The sequence below is a fragment of the Pristis pectinata genome, chromosome 7 (genome assembly GCF_009764475.1).
Source record: "Pristis pectinata isolate sPriPec2 chromosome 7, sPriPec2.1.pri, whole genome shotgun sequence".
Classification (NCBI taxonomy): Eukaryota; Metazoa; Chordata; class Chondrichthyes; order Rhinopristiformes; family Pristidae; genus Pristis; species Pristis pectinata.
Window position 1 is genome coordinate 74,816,305 of NC_067411.1, and position 16,727 is coordinate 74,833,031.

Here is a 16,727-nt window from a genome sequence, read left to right on the forward strand (position 1 = left end):
ATAACTATGATTATGTGCAAATATATAACCTGTGATATAACTTTATATCTGTAAATGATTAGGAAAGAATTTCTTCCTTTCTGAAGGGGAAGTAGTGTAACGCACATGTGAAAGGGTATTTTTAAGAACTGAGTGCACCACACAGTAAGATCTTGAAATGTTGTTGTACCAGACACTATTTAGGTGAGAGTTACTGCCTTTAATAAAGGATATCCTGTATATAGTTCTACTTTTGTCTAATGGCCTGCGCACGAAGCAACATAAAGAAACTCACAATCATTGTGGACATTAAGAGAATGTACAAGGTTGATTAGTCATCGACTGAATGCTTCTGATTTTGAGGCATATGTAAAAATGTTGGCATGTTGATTTGCTTGTTTTTCGCTTTCCTGATCTGTAAAGAAGGGACATTGAAATGATTTGTAGCAGAGTGTTGGTGACATGTGATATGTTAAATATTACTCAGGGGTAGTGGGCATTTTTGTGAGACCATCATTTCTTACTATAGTATAGGTGTAGAGATCAGTCCCTGAATTATAGACTTGCATTCCTGTGCCAGGTACCAGTGACTACTGTTGCGAGTACAGGAATCACTTGAATGGGGAACCAACATTGCGTCATTGTATGCAGATTGACACCACCCCTGTATACTCTGAGAGCTTTGAGCATGCAAATATTCAGTGTAGAATCAGAAACTGCATTATTCACTAAATGTGGTCACATTTAATAATTGATCTTTAATTGTACAATTGAAATTCAATTGTATAGTCTATGAAGAAGCACTACACTATTGGATTTCTAGGCTAAGATATGCTGCATTGATTGTGAGCTGGTGGTAATGAAATCACTTATTGATCCACTTGGATTCCTTTGTATTAATGTCTTCATTTATTTTATTGAGGTAATGCCATCAAACATAGAATAAATTCCTTGTACTACTTTTAGAGAGGTTAGTTGATGAGGTTAACTATTATTGAGCCAGAGATTAATTATCATAATGGGTTACACCCTTTTCAATATTCATCCAATTATAAAAGTATTAACACACACCTATGCATAGAGTACATTCTGAAAAGCTTCAGAGTCTCTCCAGAAAATGTCAGTCACTAGATATTATTCTGCATATACATGGTTGAATATAATGAAAATTGCTTGTACCCAACTAAAGGAACATTATAAACAGAGCAAGTATTCTAATAACAGAATACAACTGGCCTGTAATCCTGCTACAGATCGTAATCACAATGATGTACCTGAACTGCGTGACAGATAAATTAAAAAGGGGGAAGAATGTAACCTTGCCAACAGTTAGTGGTTTACCAGGAGAGAAAGGAGAGAAATTCACTTTCCTCATTCCTTTGCTTAGTGCAATTATACAGCTCTCTTGAATGAACCAGATTTATACCGTCAATAGATCCAATTTGCTTGGCTCTTGTTTCTTGATGGATAAACTCATAACATCGAATTATATAAAAATGATTATCTTTGAAACGGAAAGCTTCCTGTGAGAATCAGTTATCCTATATAATTCGACTGTTATGAGTTTATCCATCACGAAACAACTGTAAAGCAAATTGGATCTATTGATGGTATAAATTATATAAGAACTGATTCTCACTGGAAATTGCAATTAAAAATATAATTTTTTAAAGAAGTTTTTGAAGCTTTATAATCTGGTTAATTGTACTCCGTACGCTGTTGCAAAGATAATCACTCTGCAAATCAATAAGCAATGGAATTTATTGTTGTTATATCTCATATAGAAGGTCTGTAGTTAGCAGCAGGGAGGACTCTTTCCTAAACTATTTAAAGGATCATCAATTACCTGTAGATTTGTCATTGTTGGTTTCCAGACTACTATTTGGAGAATGTTAGTCTTCTTCCAGGCCTTGTGGCAGTTGTCATAATTTATTGTTTTTTTTCAGAAGGACTGATTATGTGATCAGGATTTATGCTCCAAGAGGACACTATTGCTCCCAGACTTGAGTGTTCTGGTGATAGTTCCATACACATTGGCGAACACAGTGGGAATAAGGAGAGAGAGGCACAGAGTAAGGCAACCCCACAGATAAAGGAGAGAAGGGGTCGTCTTCATGACTGAAGTATTTGTATGGGATTAGATGCTAGGAGTAATATTGGAGCACTAGTCATTTTACATGTGAGTCATAACAAGTATGATTTTCTAAAGAACGTTTTAACAAAATTCACTATATTAATAACTTGCCTCAGTTTTCTACTGTGCCTAGAAAATAACGTGGCTGTTTTTTGGATCGTTTTCCCACGTGTCATCTGGTGAAGTATTTTGTTTACTTAATGTCTGTGGCATTTTGCCATATCTTTCCTGAAAGTAATTTTCACATCATAAGTCACTTATTTCCAAAGAATCGCTTTTCATGCAAAATTGTTGAAAGAATAACCAACTATAACATTTATTTCTCATGGTCAAGTTAAGGTTTGACTATACATATTAGAATATCACAAGACCAGTTCATGAAGGTACAAAACTAGAGAATGGCATCAAGGAACAAAAGTTATGTGATCTGTACTTACTCAGCAGAGTTGCTAGCTGACGTGGCTCTGTGTCTGACATAATAGATACACCCACGGGCACTTTCCTAATCTGAAATGTTTTCAGGAGACGGCAAGAAAAGTATTGAAGTTAATAGTTTGCGTTACAAGTCAGGTGACTTTTTAAACAAAACCAATAGAGGCTAAATTGGAGAACACAAGAAAACAAGTGCAGAGATTCTGATATGTGATTAGCCTACTCTTATTTAAGTTGGTTCAGGCCACGCACAAGTTTGTGCTGCCTGCATGCTATCATAATTTACGTGACCAGCCAGTGTAAACCATAGGATTTACTGGCTCAGTTATCACTGCAGGGCCTAATTTTGTGATTGACTACCACTAGTTCAAGCTACCTGGCATTTTGTCTCTTAAAGGTCAGGTGCTTTGCAGCAGGAACTGGTAATAAAAGTTATTTCAGAGGTCTGAGCAGCTTACTGGTGACAAGACCTACACATACTCAAGATCAGGCACCCAATACTAGATACCTCAGGCCCTGTCTATTCCAAATACTTATATATCCTGCCCCTTAGAATACCTTACAATAATTTACCCACAACTGGCGTCAGGCTCACTGGCCTATAATTTCCCAGCTTATTCTTAGAGCCTTTCTTGAACAATGGAACAACATTAGCTATCCTCCAGTCCTCTGGCACCTCACCTATGGCTAAGGATGTTCTAACTATCTCTGTCAGTGCCCCTGTACTAGCCTCTGCACTAGCCTCTCACAAGGTCCAAGGGGACACTTCGTCAGGCCCTGGGGATTTATCCACCCTAATTTGCCTCAAGACAGCAAGCACCTTCTCTTCCGTAATCCGGATACAGTCTAGGACCTCACTACTCTTTTTCCTCAGTTCTATGGACTTTGTGTCTGTCTCTTGAGTAAATACAGATGCAAAAAATTCATTTAAGATCTCCCTCATCTCTTTCAGCTCCACGCATAGATGACCACATTTGATCCTAACTGCCCATACCTGATATGCGCCACCTTTTTCTTTATCAGGCCTCAATATCCCTCGATAACCAAGGTTCCCTAAATCTGTTAGCCTTGCCTTTTAGTCTAACAGCAACATACAGATTCTGGATACTCAATGTTTCACTTTTGATGGTCTACCACTTACCAAGCATCCCTATGCCGGAAAACAACCAATGCACACCTGCCAGATCCCTTCTGATGCACTCAAAATTGGCCTTCCTCCAGTTTAGAATCTTAACCCTCGGACCAGTCCTATCCTTCTCCATAATTATCTTGAAACTAATGGAATTATGATCACTAGATCCAAAGTGTTCCCCTACACTCACTTCTATCACCTGCCCTGCTTCATTCTCTAAGAGGAGATCGAGTATTGTGCTCTCTCTAGTTGTTGAGGTTAATGAGAGGAATAGATTCCAAGACGTTAGTGGCAGTACCTGGGGAGGTTCAAAGACCTCATATGCATGATACAAGTCAGTGTATAGGGAAACAAATAGAAGGTTACAGTTCAGCTGTTTAGGGTGTTGAGAGAACACATTTGGAGTGGTGAGTACAGTATTGGTCTCCTTATTTAAGAGAGGATGATAATGCATTGGAACTGTTCAGAGAAGGTTTACCAAATTAATATCTGGAAATGAGTGGATTGGTTATGCAGAAAAGTTGGACAGATTAGGCTTGTATCCTCTGGAGTGTAGAAAAGAGAAAGGAGATCTGACTGAAACATATAATATCCTGAGATATCTTAACAGAGTGGGTGTGAAGAGGATATTTACTTTTGTGGCAGTATCTAGAACTGTTTAAAAATAAGAGGTCACCTAATCAAGGCAGAGATAAGGCAAAGTTTTTTTTCAGAGTATTGTGAGTCTTTGAAGCTCTCTTCCTCAAAACTGATAAAAGCTGAAGATAGATTCCTAATAAGCAAGGGGGTAAAAAGTTACCACGGGTTGATGGGAATGCAGGGTTGAGGTTAAAATCAGATTAGCCCTGATCTTATTAAATGGGGGATTGGGCTTGAGAGGCTGAATTGCCTATTTCTGCTTCTAATTCATATGTTCATATGAATACATCTTCAAATGCCATTTCTTAATAAAACTTTCTCTAGGCTCACAAAATACTCAATGCACCACGTTCACCTCACTAATCTAGCAACAAGCTCTACCAATCAGAGTAAAGGGTACAGTAGTGTTGCAGAGAAATTCCCAGACTAGTAACCAGAGTTCTGGACTGTTGATCCAGAGGCACATGTCTGAGTCCCACCAAGACAGTTGGGGAATTTAAATTAACTAAATAAATCTGCAGTTAAAGCTAGCCTCAATGACGAAAGCCATCGAATCACATGTTTGTCACAAAAACCCATCTGGCTCACGAAGGTCCTTCGGAGAAGGAAGTCTGTCGTCATTGTCAGGCCTGGTTCATATGTAACTCTGAACTGTTTCCTCAGTTCAGGGGCAATAAACATCAACATTTCCATCATGACTTAGACCAAACATTAACATGCCTTATCACAAACACTTACTGTACTCCATTCTCACATTCACATCTCACAGGTTGCTTATACTTCCAGCTATTAAACCACACTAGGCACATCAGCTAAACACATTCGCGCATTTCCTTTTGGTATATAAGTGGTTTTAATAACAGCAAACAGGGACATGTGAATTGCAACACCTCTCACCCCTGGAGGAGTGATTACCATATTGTGCTGGATCAGCTATTCTCAAACCTGTCAGCCAGTGGTGGAGCTGAGACCATTGTAGATGGTGTTGTGTTCATGGCTAATCTTTTTAATTTGGCAATTCCCCCTTTTCCCCAAACTCTTCTGATTATAATCCTTTAATGATGTGGCAGGTATCTGCTATTTTCTCCTTTTTTTAAAAAATTTTATTTACAGCGTGGTAACAGGCCCTTCTGGCCCAACGAGTCCGCGCTGCCCATCTTAAACCCAAATTAACCTACCCGTATGTCTTTGCAATGTGGGAGGAAACCGGAGCACCCGGAGGAAACCCACACAGACACGGGAGAACGTACAAACTCCTTAAAGACAGCGACGGGAATCGAACCCCGATCGCTGGCGCTGCATTAGCGTCACTGCAATAGCAATAGCACACTGTAAACCACCTAATTGCCTTTCCCCTTTCATGTAGATAAATAGGAAGTTGATCAGAAGAGAGCAATAGCAGGCCAATTGTTCTATCTGATGCTCACAGACAAAAGTTCACTGTGTTGCCCACAGAAGAGGTTAACAGAGGTGGGATCTGCTTATAATGAGTCACTGGGCACTAAAGGCAGGAAGGGTTCAGGCCAGGGAGAAATGGTAGGTCCAAATTCCCAGTGGGCGAGGTTGTACTTGAAATCTGCTGTGGAAGACTTTGATAGGGGAGCTTACAGAAGAAGACTGATGGCACGCACAAGGAAGTGCTTGGTGCATTGGCAGGATTGCATTATGTTCTTATGGATCTCTCTCAAATCTCCTTTTAATCTTCTTAGCTTCAAGGAGAACAAACCCAGTTTCTACAGTGTAGCTTTTTTGAAATTCCTCATGTCTCGAAAGTTACTGGTAAATCCCTTCTGCACTCTCTCCAGCATATTCGCATCCATCCTAATGTGTAGCAACTGAAACTGGATGCAATAATTTACAAGTTATCTAAACAGTGTTTTATGAAGGTTCAACATAACTTCCCTGCTTTGTCTGTTTATACTCTGTGCCACTGTTTATGAAGCCCAGTTTCCCATATGCTATGCTTTCCTTAAGGGAGAAAACTAGAAGTCAAAACTAAGTAAAATTGAGCCCTTCTTTCCAAGTTTAATTTATGTTAAGGTATTTTCCAACTTTCTGTAGAATACCGATCCCCAACGTAAAACAGACATAAATTTGTAAAGTCAGCATAAACAATTACAGTCCAAGGAAATGCAAAACCTACGCTGACATATTTCATACTTAGGCTTCATATTTATGCTTCCACTCATTTAGCTTTCATTCATACAAAACCGTGTACCAATGTGTTTAAAACCTTGCATTTCAGGGAAGCATTTTGATTTTAATGTGACTTTTATTTAGCATGAAATCCAGAAATAAAATACAGCATATATCAACAAAAAGACCAAACTCAATGGATGTTTTAAAAATAATAAATTGTTATTAAATGCTGAAAAAAATTATTAAATTTCCTATCACACCTGAAATTTCAAAGCAGTGTCGAGAATTCCCCATTCCCACTCTTCACATCCGCTGACAGATGCATTTGGAGGCTACTTACATTTGAATGCCATGGCTATATGTCTAGTTGGCATGTGAGTTTCAATTAGATGAAGGTTTGATGGATAGATTTAAAAGATCGAGGAGACTGGGACACATTGAACATAAATGCGTAACCCATTTAAACTCAAAGTTCCAAGATCCTTTTATGCTATGGAATTTGTTTACAATCAGATAGCAGGTGGGTCAGGGCACAAATACAGAGAAAGCAACAGATCATAGTGCTTCGCCATGATGTGAGAGTGAAACTACAACATGTTAACTACATGTCAAAAATACAAGTTAGCCATTAACATCTTTCAAAAATCACCATGTCAACACACAGTAATGTTATGTTAATAAACCAAAATGCTCCACATGTGCAGCAGGTTGTATGCACCATTCACACAAATGACAGAAACACGGAAAAACATGATGCTGCCTTTCATGGTAGCAGAGGAAGATTTAGGAAGGTGCATTGCATGTCGCACAAACTGTTCTCCCATTTACCTAATTACTGATTGGCCACGTCTATTTTCTGACTACATCTGTGTTTGCACTCCTGAAGTGATTAATTGGTTGTAAATTGCTTTGGGACACACTGGAGTTCTAAAATATACTAGGTAGAACATAGAACAGTACGACACAGGAAAAGACCCTTCAGCCCATGGTATCTATGACAACCATGATGCCAATTTAAAGTGCACATCTGCTTGCACCTGGTCTATATCCCTTCATTCCTTGCCCGTTCATGTGTCTGTCTAAAAGCCTCTTAAACATTGCTCTTGTGTGTGCTTCTACCACCTCCCCTGGCAGCATGTTCCAAGCATGTACCACTTACTGTGTAAAAAAAAAATGACCTCATAAATCTCCCTTAAACTTTCCCCCCTCTCACCTTAAAGCAGTATTTGGTATTTTCACTCTGGGAAAACAATTCTATCTACCCTATCTCTGCCTCTTATAATTTTATAGATGAAAGTTACTTTAGACAATGCTGCATCCTTTAGCTTCCCTGATATCGGTGTCTCAGGCTGATATCACTTGAGCATTTGAATCACCAAGGCATAGAAGCCTATGGACCAAGTGCTGGTAAACTGGATTCATATAGATGGGTAGCTGGTAGCCAGCATGGATGAGGTGGGCCAAAGGATCTGTTTCTGTGTTACTCTACAAGTCTAAGATTATCCAATCCAGTCAGTAATATAAATAGCAGGGTGGATAATGGGTAAATGAATGAATGCATATCTGGATTAAAAAAATACATTTGATAAACACAGAGCTTTTGGAGGGATGTTGGATGGGTGGGTGGAAGGAAAAATTACGAAAATATTTAATAATAGAGAACTTGATACTTAAAAGGTGAAGTGGGCAATCAGGGGGACATGTGGCTGAAAATGTGATTCCAGGAAGGTATTTTCCCTTCCTAATGATGGGATCAAGGATATCACTGACCTGCTCAGAACATTATGGAATAAGAGGGTGAACAAGGAGATTTATGGTCCACTTTGGAACCAAGAACATAGGAAAAATAAAGGATAATGTCATGCATGCAGAGTTGGGGAAAGATGATGTTAAGGATACAATCTATACAACCACAACCAAAGAAGAAAACAAGAGGTGACATTATTTCAATGAGAGTAATCTAAAGGCCACACAAATGGTAGGAACAATATAGAGAAGCAAATTTACAAGGAAATTACAGATGGTACAAGAAATGCAGCATGCTGATAGTGGGGATATTACACTAGTTTAATGTAAACTATAATGTAAACTATAATGGTATTAAATGCAAAGGAAGAAGAACTTATGGTGTGCCCAAAGGATCTGTATGTTTCCAATCCAATGAGAAAGGAACATTGCTGGATTAGATGCTGAGGAATAGCTTGGGATAAATGGAGCAAATGTCAATGGGAGAATAATTAAGAAACAGTGATCATAAGCTTTAGGTTAGCTATGGAAAAGGACAAGGAACAAAAATGTATAATTGGAGGAAAGCCAGTTTTAGTGGGTTGAAAATGGATTGAACAGACCTTAAACTAGAATCAAAGATGGGCAGGTAAAATTATTATCAATGAATGGGCAGGCTTTAAAGTGGAGATAGTTCAGGTGCAGTCTGGGAATATTCACATGAGGGGAAAGGCAAGGTATTCAAAGTCAGAACTCACTGAATTATAGAAGAAATGGAGTGTAAGATGAAGCAGAAAAAAAATATGGCAAATGTTAGGTTCCCAAAATGAGCAAGAGCTATGTGGACGCAACAAGTTCAGAAGGGGAGTGAAAAAAGGAAGAGGGGCAAACATGGAATATGAAAGTACATTGATAGCTAACATAAAAGGAACCTGAACATCTTAAGTAAGTGTTTAAGTAGTAAACAGCTTGTATAACAAGAAAAAGGATAATTAGGAAGCAAAAAAGAAGACAGGTATGACCGCCTTCACAGGGAATTTGCAACAGCCTTCACGGGATAGAGATACTGCCAGATTCAGGAAAAGAGGATACAAAGAGATAGTGGACAGGCAAAAACTTAGAATAGAGAAATTACAAGGTCTAGAGGAAATACATCCAAGGTTGCTTAAGGAAATAATGGAGGAACTGGGGAAATGCAGACTATAGTCTTTCAATCCTTCTTAGAATCAAGGGTGGTACCAGAGTACATGGGAATTGCAAATGTTCCACTCTTGTTCCATAAGGGAGGTAAGGAAAACCTAGCAATTACAATCTTGTCAGTCTAATTGTGATGATGGGAATCCAATAGAAATGATGGTGGTTACAGTGGTTTCTCAGCCTGAATGAAGGCACATCTCTCCTCTCTTGGCGTTGATACTAGGACTACTTCATTTCTTGCTAAGTTATCAATTAAATACTTGCACTTGGGTGTGCAGGGGACTATTTCAAAATCTACAGATAACAGAAATGGGCCATCACATCAGTAGCTTGTTATTCATTATGCACAATCTTATCTTCCGTTTGTCTACTATCCTCTATTTTGCACCATTGGAAAATAATAATCACATGTCAATGTCATTCGAGAGATCGCAACCTATGCTTACATTCTTAAAATGAACAATTGAAAGGAAATTAGGAGTGTGACCTGACCTTTTTTCAAAAAGAGAACAGAAAAGGATCCATACATGAGGTATGTTAGGAATTTTTGATAAGAAGTCCTACTGTAACACACAGCAGAATATGACAGTGATAGGCAAATGTAGTTTCAGTATCTTAAAAAATTGGTGGTTTTGGAATGTCCCTAGGAGGGACCAAAAGTGTGATCATTAAGAAGAATATAAGAGATAATTCAATTTTTTTAAAATAAGGTTTTAGAAGAGAAGGGAAACGGAAAGCCTGTGAGAGACATCTCAGGGAAGTAGAAAGGAAAAGATTAAAAGTCACTTGAAAATCTTGAGGGGCACAAAAAAAACGATTGATAAGGTTAAGGGTGCCCTGAAAACTGGGTGAATTAATGCGTCAAGAAGAGCTGCATATTGTGCGGCAGGTGCATGATGATCTCCAATATCAAATCCAAAATATGGAATAGTGTGGTTAGGAGGGGATTTCAGCTTCTTTTTGAAACCATGTGGAGGACATCTGCCTCAAAGCCCAAATCATCAAAGCAAATCGATCAGTTCTCCCGCTTATGTTGCGGCGCTTGACACTGACGGAATTTTTGCCAGCACTGTTTTCCGTCATTCATCAACCCCCGTCAATTTCTGGGCGGAGTTTACCAAAACCTGAGCGCCGTGCACCGACAGGTGAGCGAGCCTGGCTGGGACAGCTTTTGATGGCCATCGTGGTCCGAGCACTTGTGTGGCAGCAACGCTCAGCCGCGGGAAGTGAACCTCGTCCGTCCCTACCTCACGGATGATCTCCCCGCCACCTCTCCCGTTTCGCCCTCGTTGCGTGCCGTGACCAGGTGTAAAGGACATGGAGTTCTTAAAAAACATCTTTAAACAATGCCGCTAGGTGGGACAGGGAGGCTGACGTCAAGAGGAGCTCCCTCCCTCCCTACACCTGGCCGAATGAACGAGTCCTGAGGCATCGTCTGGGGCTCCGAATCGCCGGGTCATCTCACTTCGGGGGGGTGGGGGGGAGTTGGGTGGGCGCCAAATACATCGGGTTGGACTGATGCACTGTGACCCAAGCTAAAACACAACCTGTGCATGAATGAAAGTTACGGCACTAGCAGTGCGAAAGTCACCGTCTCTCACACGGTCTTTACCTCATCGAAGGAAGGAGAGAGGGGGCTTGATCCGAGCTTGCTTGATTAGATATTTTTGCATGTTGTGTGTCTGTACTTTCGTGTTTCCATTTCCGGATGGAAGAGGAGCCGAGACTGCGCGCTCTCTTCCACGCCTGCGACGTGAATAATTCCGGGCGCATCGAGTATGATGAATTTTTCACGGTCTGCCTGGAGCTACAAGTACGGGAGTCCGAGATCGACGCTATCTTCGACAAGCTCGACTCTAACAGAGACGGTTGTATCAACTTCCGCGAGTTCGCCGAAGGCTTTCAAGAAGTTTCCGAGATGATTAACTTTGAGGCTTTGAGCGTCGAGCCCGACTGGGACGAATTCCAGCAGAGACTGGGCGAAGAAGCCAGGTTCATCCCAAGGTGAAACCCTGTAACATATTGCTTTATGTGACAGGCAGCACGCCTCTCGGCGTGGTCCTCTTGTACTGACGCAGGTTATTTTGGAATATGCTGGGTTTGGGGCTTTGTTGTCTTGTATATCCAGCCCGAGCGGAAAACTGGCCCTGGTGCAGGTGTTGGGGTTTGAGGAATCGGGACCAAGCGCCCCCCCCCCCCCCCCCCCCCGGTCCTGGCCGAGTGCGGTGGGTCCAGAGCAGTTCACCCGGTGCCGGTTCGCGACCCGTGCGGGGAGAACGGCCATTCTTACTCGGGAACTGCTTAGCGGCATGAAATGTGCTTTAAATAATCCCGAGCCGTCCCGACGCCACTTTGGTTGGATTTCTGTGAACACTGGGAGATTGCAGGTGAACGGGCACTCTGCCGGAGAGTGCCTTTGCGGACTCTTATTACTGCAACAACAGGTCTGAAATATGGAATTAATTGAGACTCAAAAATTATTTACTTTCAGCTGCCAGTTCATTGAGAATCCGACTTGTATGCAAGAAGAGCAAGGTTCTCCGGCGTTTCTGTTAACACTACTGTATCTAGGGGACGCGCGATGTCGCCTTCCTTAAATCGGATTGGGATTTCGCCTTGCTTGGTGTATTCCAAAGAATTGGTTTTACCAGATGGGAATACGACGGGCCAGACGTAGCAGACCGACAGTTAAATATTCTCCAGTCATTGTCGTTGTTTATTGACTAAAATGGGAGCAGTTTTCGGTGCAGCTATATGGGAGGAGCGCCACCCCACCTTATAAAGAGAAAGCTCGTTTAAAACAGGAGTTTAGTAGCTGCGGGAAAGGGTGGAATTCCTCGGGAAAGCAAATGGTCCACGGCAGACTCCCAACTTCTCGCATTGAACAATACTTCTGAGTTCGGCTAGGGGACCGATAGGAATGAGTTTTGGAAAGAGCTTGGTGAACTCTTATCTTATTTTCAAGTTTGAATATGATACGAAGCTAGCTGGGATTAAGAGTATGGAGGAGGATGTAAGGAGCCTCTAAAGGAATTAGAGGAGCTAAATGAATGGGCAAGAACAAGGCAGAAGGGATGTAACGTAGAAAAATCTGTGCAAAACAGAAAGGCAGTGTATTTTTAATGGTGGGAGATTGGACATCCCACATTTCATAAAGCCACCTAGTTGTTCCTAAACACTCATCACTGAATGCCAACATGCAGGTGTAGCAAGCAATTAAAAAGCCAAAAAGTATTTTGACTTTAGTCTGAGAAGATTTTAGTACTGGAGTAAATATGCCATACCACAATTATGTAGTGCCTTGGTACGATTGCACCTGGAGTATTGTGTACAGTTTTTGTCTCCTTTCCTGAGGAAGGCTGTATCTGGCACAGAGGGCATGTAGCATAGATTCACCTGACTGGTTCTGGGGTGTAGTGGATGTGAAGAAAGATTGGGTAGATTAGGCCTGAATTCTGTAGTATTTAGTAAAATGAGAGAAGATCTCATTGAAACTTACAACATCCTTACTGGTCATTGACAGGCTACATGAAGGGAGAACGTTCCTTTGATTTTGAGTCACAGTTTGAGAATAAGGAATAGGCTGTTTAGGACTAAGATGAGCAATTTCTTCACAGAGTGAATCTTTGGCATTCTCTATTCTGGAGGGCTATGGAATCTCAGTCAAACCATGAACTTGTAGATTTCTGGACATTAAGGAAATCGCGGAATGTAGGGTGAGTGCTGGAAAATGGATCTGAGATTTCAATGAATGGCAGAGCAGACTCGGAGAGCAAAATGGCCTACTCCTGGTTCTTGTGTTCTTGTGATCAGTAACTCTGAAGGGTCAGAGGGGTAATGCGTACTTTGTATAGTGGTCGCATGTACTAATCTTTGGCTGCTGTAATGTGGAAGGCAGGGACAGGGAAGTTAACTTGCCTAGTAACTGTGAAGCAAGCGGCATTCTCTATATGACCAAGACCATTTTTCTTTGCCTTGTTCCTGTGAATGTGCACTTTGAACAACACATGACCTGGAGTAGGCCATTCAGGACCCATCCCTGTAGTACCCCACTAATCACAGCCTGCCAATCTAAGGGTATCATTTATTCCTTTTATTTTCTATCTGTTAATCAATTCCCAATCCACTTTACTATTTTAGCCCCAATTCCATATGCTTGAACCTGGTGTATCAACCTCCTACGTCTGTAATTAACAAGGCTCCCAGCACCAATCCTTGCAGTAGACCACTGACCACAGAGTTCCAATCTGAAAAGCATCATTCCATCACTACCCTCTGCCTCCTATCACCAAGCCAATTTTGGATTAAATTAGCCAGCTCGCCTTGGGCCTCAAATGTCTTGAGCTTCTGGACCAGCCTACATGTGGGACCTTGTCATGTGCCTTGCTAAAGTCTATGTAGACAATATCTACCATCCTGCCTTCCATCAATCTTCTTGGTTACCTAGCATGTGTGCTTGGTGCGTTTTTGAACTTGCATAGGCTCTGGTCTTGTGCTGATTTTTTTGCATGAATTCAGAGAGAGAAAATGCACTGTCACTTTGCTTATTGGGTATAGGGCTAATCCTGGTGAGGAATTTATTATTGCAAACAGTAGTCTGAGCCACATGACTGCTCTCAAGTGAATGGCTTAAGGTGGGAAATTGCTGTATAGCATGTAAGTCTGTACTTGGCTCCAGAATTAAATGCTTTCTTTGCAAAGAGCTATCATTATCTTTGCATCCGTGTGAATAAATTCTCATCTGTAGTACTGCTGGTGCAGAACAGAATAAGATATGGGGAATGATTTGCATATTATCTGTGAGCTGCAATTGTTTCACTACCATATTTGTACATGAAACTTGTGTGAGTAAATTATAATTGGAAAGCTGGAATCACTGAGTGACCAAAAGTTTGGCATGGGGGTGGGTGGGGTGACGGTGGTGGCTGGGGATTGCTGGTAGAAGCAGTAGAATAACAGAGGTGGTGCTAGAAGATCCTCAACCAGGTTTTCAATGGCTTATGGAGTTTCTTTGTAGATTATTTTGAAGTAGAAAGTAGCTAGGAGTTATTGATCTGATGGCATTTGCCATTGCAACCAATGGATCAGTCTAATTATTTCTAGACATTTGAGTGAGTCTGCAGGTTTTGTAAATGTTGGCTTTTTCACAGTACATGTTTATAGATGAGGTAAATTCTGTACTTGTTGCATTTGGGTGATGGGAAGAATAATAATTCTTTACCTTGTGCTGCATCCCACCTTTCAAAAAAAAACTATTACACACAAGCTCTTTGTTCAAAAATAAGTCCAGGAAACTACTTAAAATTAAGCTTTTTGTGGTGAACAGTCACCTGTGCTGAACACATGTATTGATTGTCAGTGATGTCAATAGGCCCATGTTCTTTGGGAGTGTGTTGGATGGAAACTTGACAATGAAACTTTTGATATGCACATTGATCTTAAATGTGAAATGTATATTTACTTTTCTGCACACCTGTTTGGCTGGCCTGTGGGTTTATTGCCACCTGCTGCACTAGTGAGTAATAGCTAGCAAAGCATGTTTAAGGACTTCTGCTGTCTAAAGCAAAGTGAATCTTGTTCATTCTGGTCAAAAATATGAAGGGGAGTGGTAATGAGGTCCTGTAATCAGACCTTCAGGAGCTAGGGAGGAAGCTTTAAAAAGTAGGACGACAAAGATGTTTATCCCTAGGAAATGAGATGTCTATCTATAGGAAAGATGATGGCGATCAATGTTTGATGAGGTATACTGCAGGACAAGGTGTCACATTCTTGGGATGTTAGGATGCGTTTGGCCAGGAGGCTTTTTTTTCCCCCAAAAAGGATGGGATTCACACCTCTTTTATGAGAAGGAACTCTGGTTCTCTGCTATTTCTGTTCTGGGGAATTCCTTGGCCTAACTAGATAAATAATTCTGACAGTAAATTGAATAGACACTTCAGGGCAATAAACATCTAGGGCAATGGGAATAGAGTGGGGGTATGCAGCTTTCTGAATTCCTCTAGAGAGCCAGCATGGGCTCGATAGGCCACATGGCTGCCTTTTGTGTTGTAATGACTCTCACTCTGACTTGCCCCCTTTGTGTTTATAGTTTTCAGATAATTTTGCTAAGTTACTATTTATTGATTACAAATCAATGTTTTGCACAAAACACTTTAGTACTGTGATACAGTTTTATTGGAATGGGTCCTCTTGGAGGTTGGCAGTTTGAAATGGTGTGTTATTGATCGCTTAAAGAGGTGTTTCCTTAATTGCCTTTATTCCTTTACAAAAAAAAATTCTTGTGTTTCAGAGTTGTAGCAAATGCTGGAGAAATGGTTAAAATGGATTCTTCCATCATTTCTTGGGGATTTTTGCTTAAGTCTTAGTGCAAGATCAGGTGAACTTTTGTGGAAATTCATTATGAACCCATATCATCTTGGGCCCACACATTTGTGAGGTCAAGGTTCCAGTTTCTGTGCCTTTTCAAATGAACTTGGTGGTGGTAGTTCCATTGCTTGTACTTGCTTTATACAATACACATACAAGGTATAATGTGCACTAAATAGATAATTAAAATATTGTACTTCGGGAGTTCATTGTTTGGATTTGTAACATGGGCTTATGGCTGGTTTTTTTTTGGTTCATTTTGTAGACCAACCCCATTTTGTTTAATTTCCCCTAACATCCAAAGAAAGTCTGACTTGAACATATTTAGCAATGGAATTGCCACAACTGTCATTTGTAGAGAATGCCAAAGATTCACTGCCATAAGCACTTTTGGTGAAGAAATTTCATAGTTTTACATGGCTTTCTCCTTATTTTGACCCCATGATTCTTGACTGTTGATATTGTGGCCAGAAGAAATGTTATCCCTGTTATCTATCTTGTCAATGCCAGTGTTTTAGTGAGATCACCCCTCATTCCTTTATTCTCTAAGCAGGATGGTCTGTACTATTTAATCTTTCGTTGTAGGATAATCGTCCCAAACCAGGAATTTATTGGGTGAATCTTTATTGCACTCCCTCTACTGCTGCTAACTCCTTCCATAGTTGGGAGACTAAATCTGTACACTCTATTCTAGCACCCTATTTAATTTTCGATGGGAAACTTTACTATTGTACTCGTATGCTTTTGCCATAGAGGCTTTAATCACACTTATTGGAAAAGTTCTTGTCGGTAAGCTTTCCTGAAATGTTTCTAAAAATGGTATTAGTGTTAATTCCATCTAAGATACCCTCAGAGTTCTAATTTAGACAATTTACTGATACTGTGCAAGAATTAATGCCAAATTTGATGAATTATTCTTAGATTTCTGACTACTTCATCTATTAATTTTGGCTGAGCATTCAGCTTTGGTAACTCCCTGAGTTC

The 16,727-nt window shown here is 40.5% G+C and overlaps 1 protein-coding gene and 1 long non-coding RNA gene across 2 annotated transcripts in view; one reads left to right on the forward strand and one right to left on the reverse strand.

The window, feature by feature from the left end:
- Positions 1 to 11,085, reverse strand: part of LOC127572431 (uncharacterized) — a 25,172-nt gene extending 14,087 nt beyond the window's left edge. Inside the window, exons 1-2 of the long non-coding RNA XR_007956629.1 lie at positions 10,990 to 11,085; positions 2,551 to 2,620 (exon numbers count right to left, since the gene is read on the reverse strand). This is a non-coding gene — a long non-coding RNA (uncharacterized LOC127572431). The remainder of the gene's footprint in view (positions 1 to 2,550; positions 2,621 to 10,989) is intronic.
- rasef (RAS and EF-hand domain containing) overlaps positions 10,360 to 16,727 on the forward strand; it is a 49,223-nt gene continuing 42,855 nt past the window's right edge. The window contains exon 1 of the mRNA XM_052019685.1: positions 10,360 to 11,381. Within this exon, the coding sequence (XP_051875645.1) occupies positions 11,086 to 11,381 (296 nt within the window). The 5' untranslated portion in view covers positions 10,360 to 11,085. The remainder of the gene's footprint in view (positions 11,382 to 16,727) is intronic.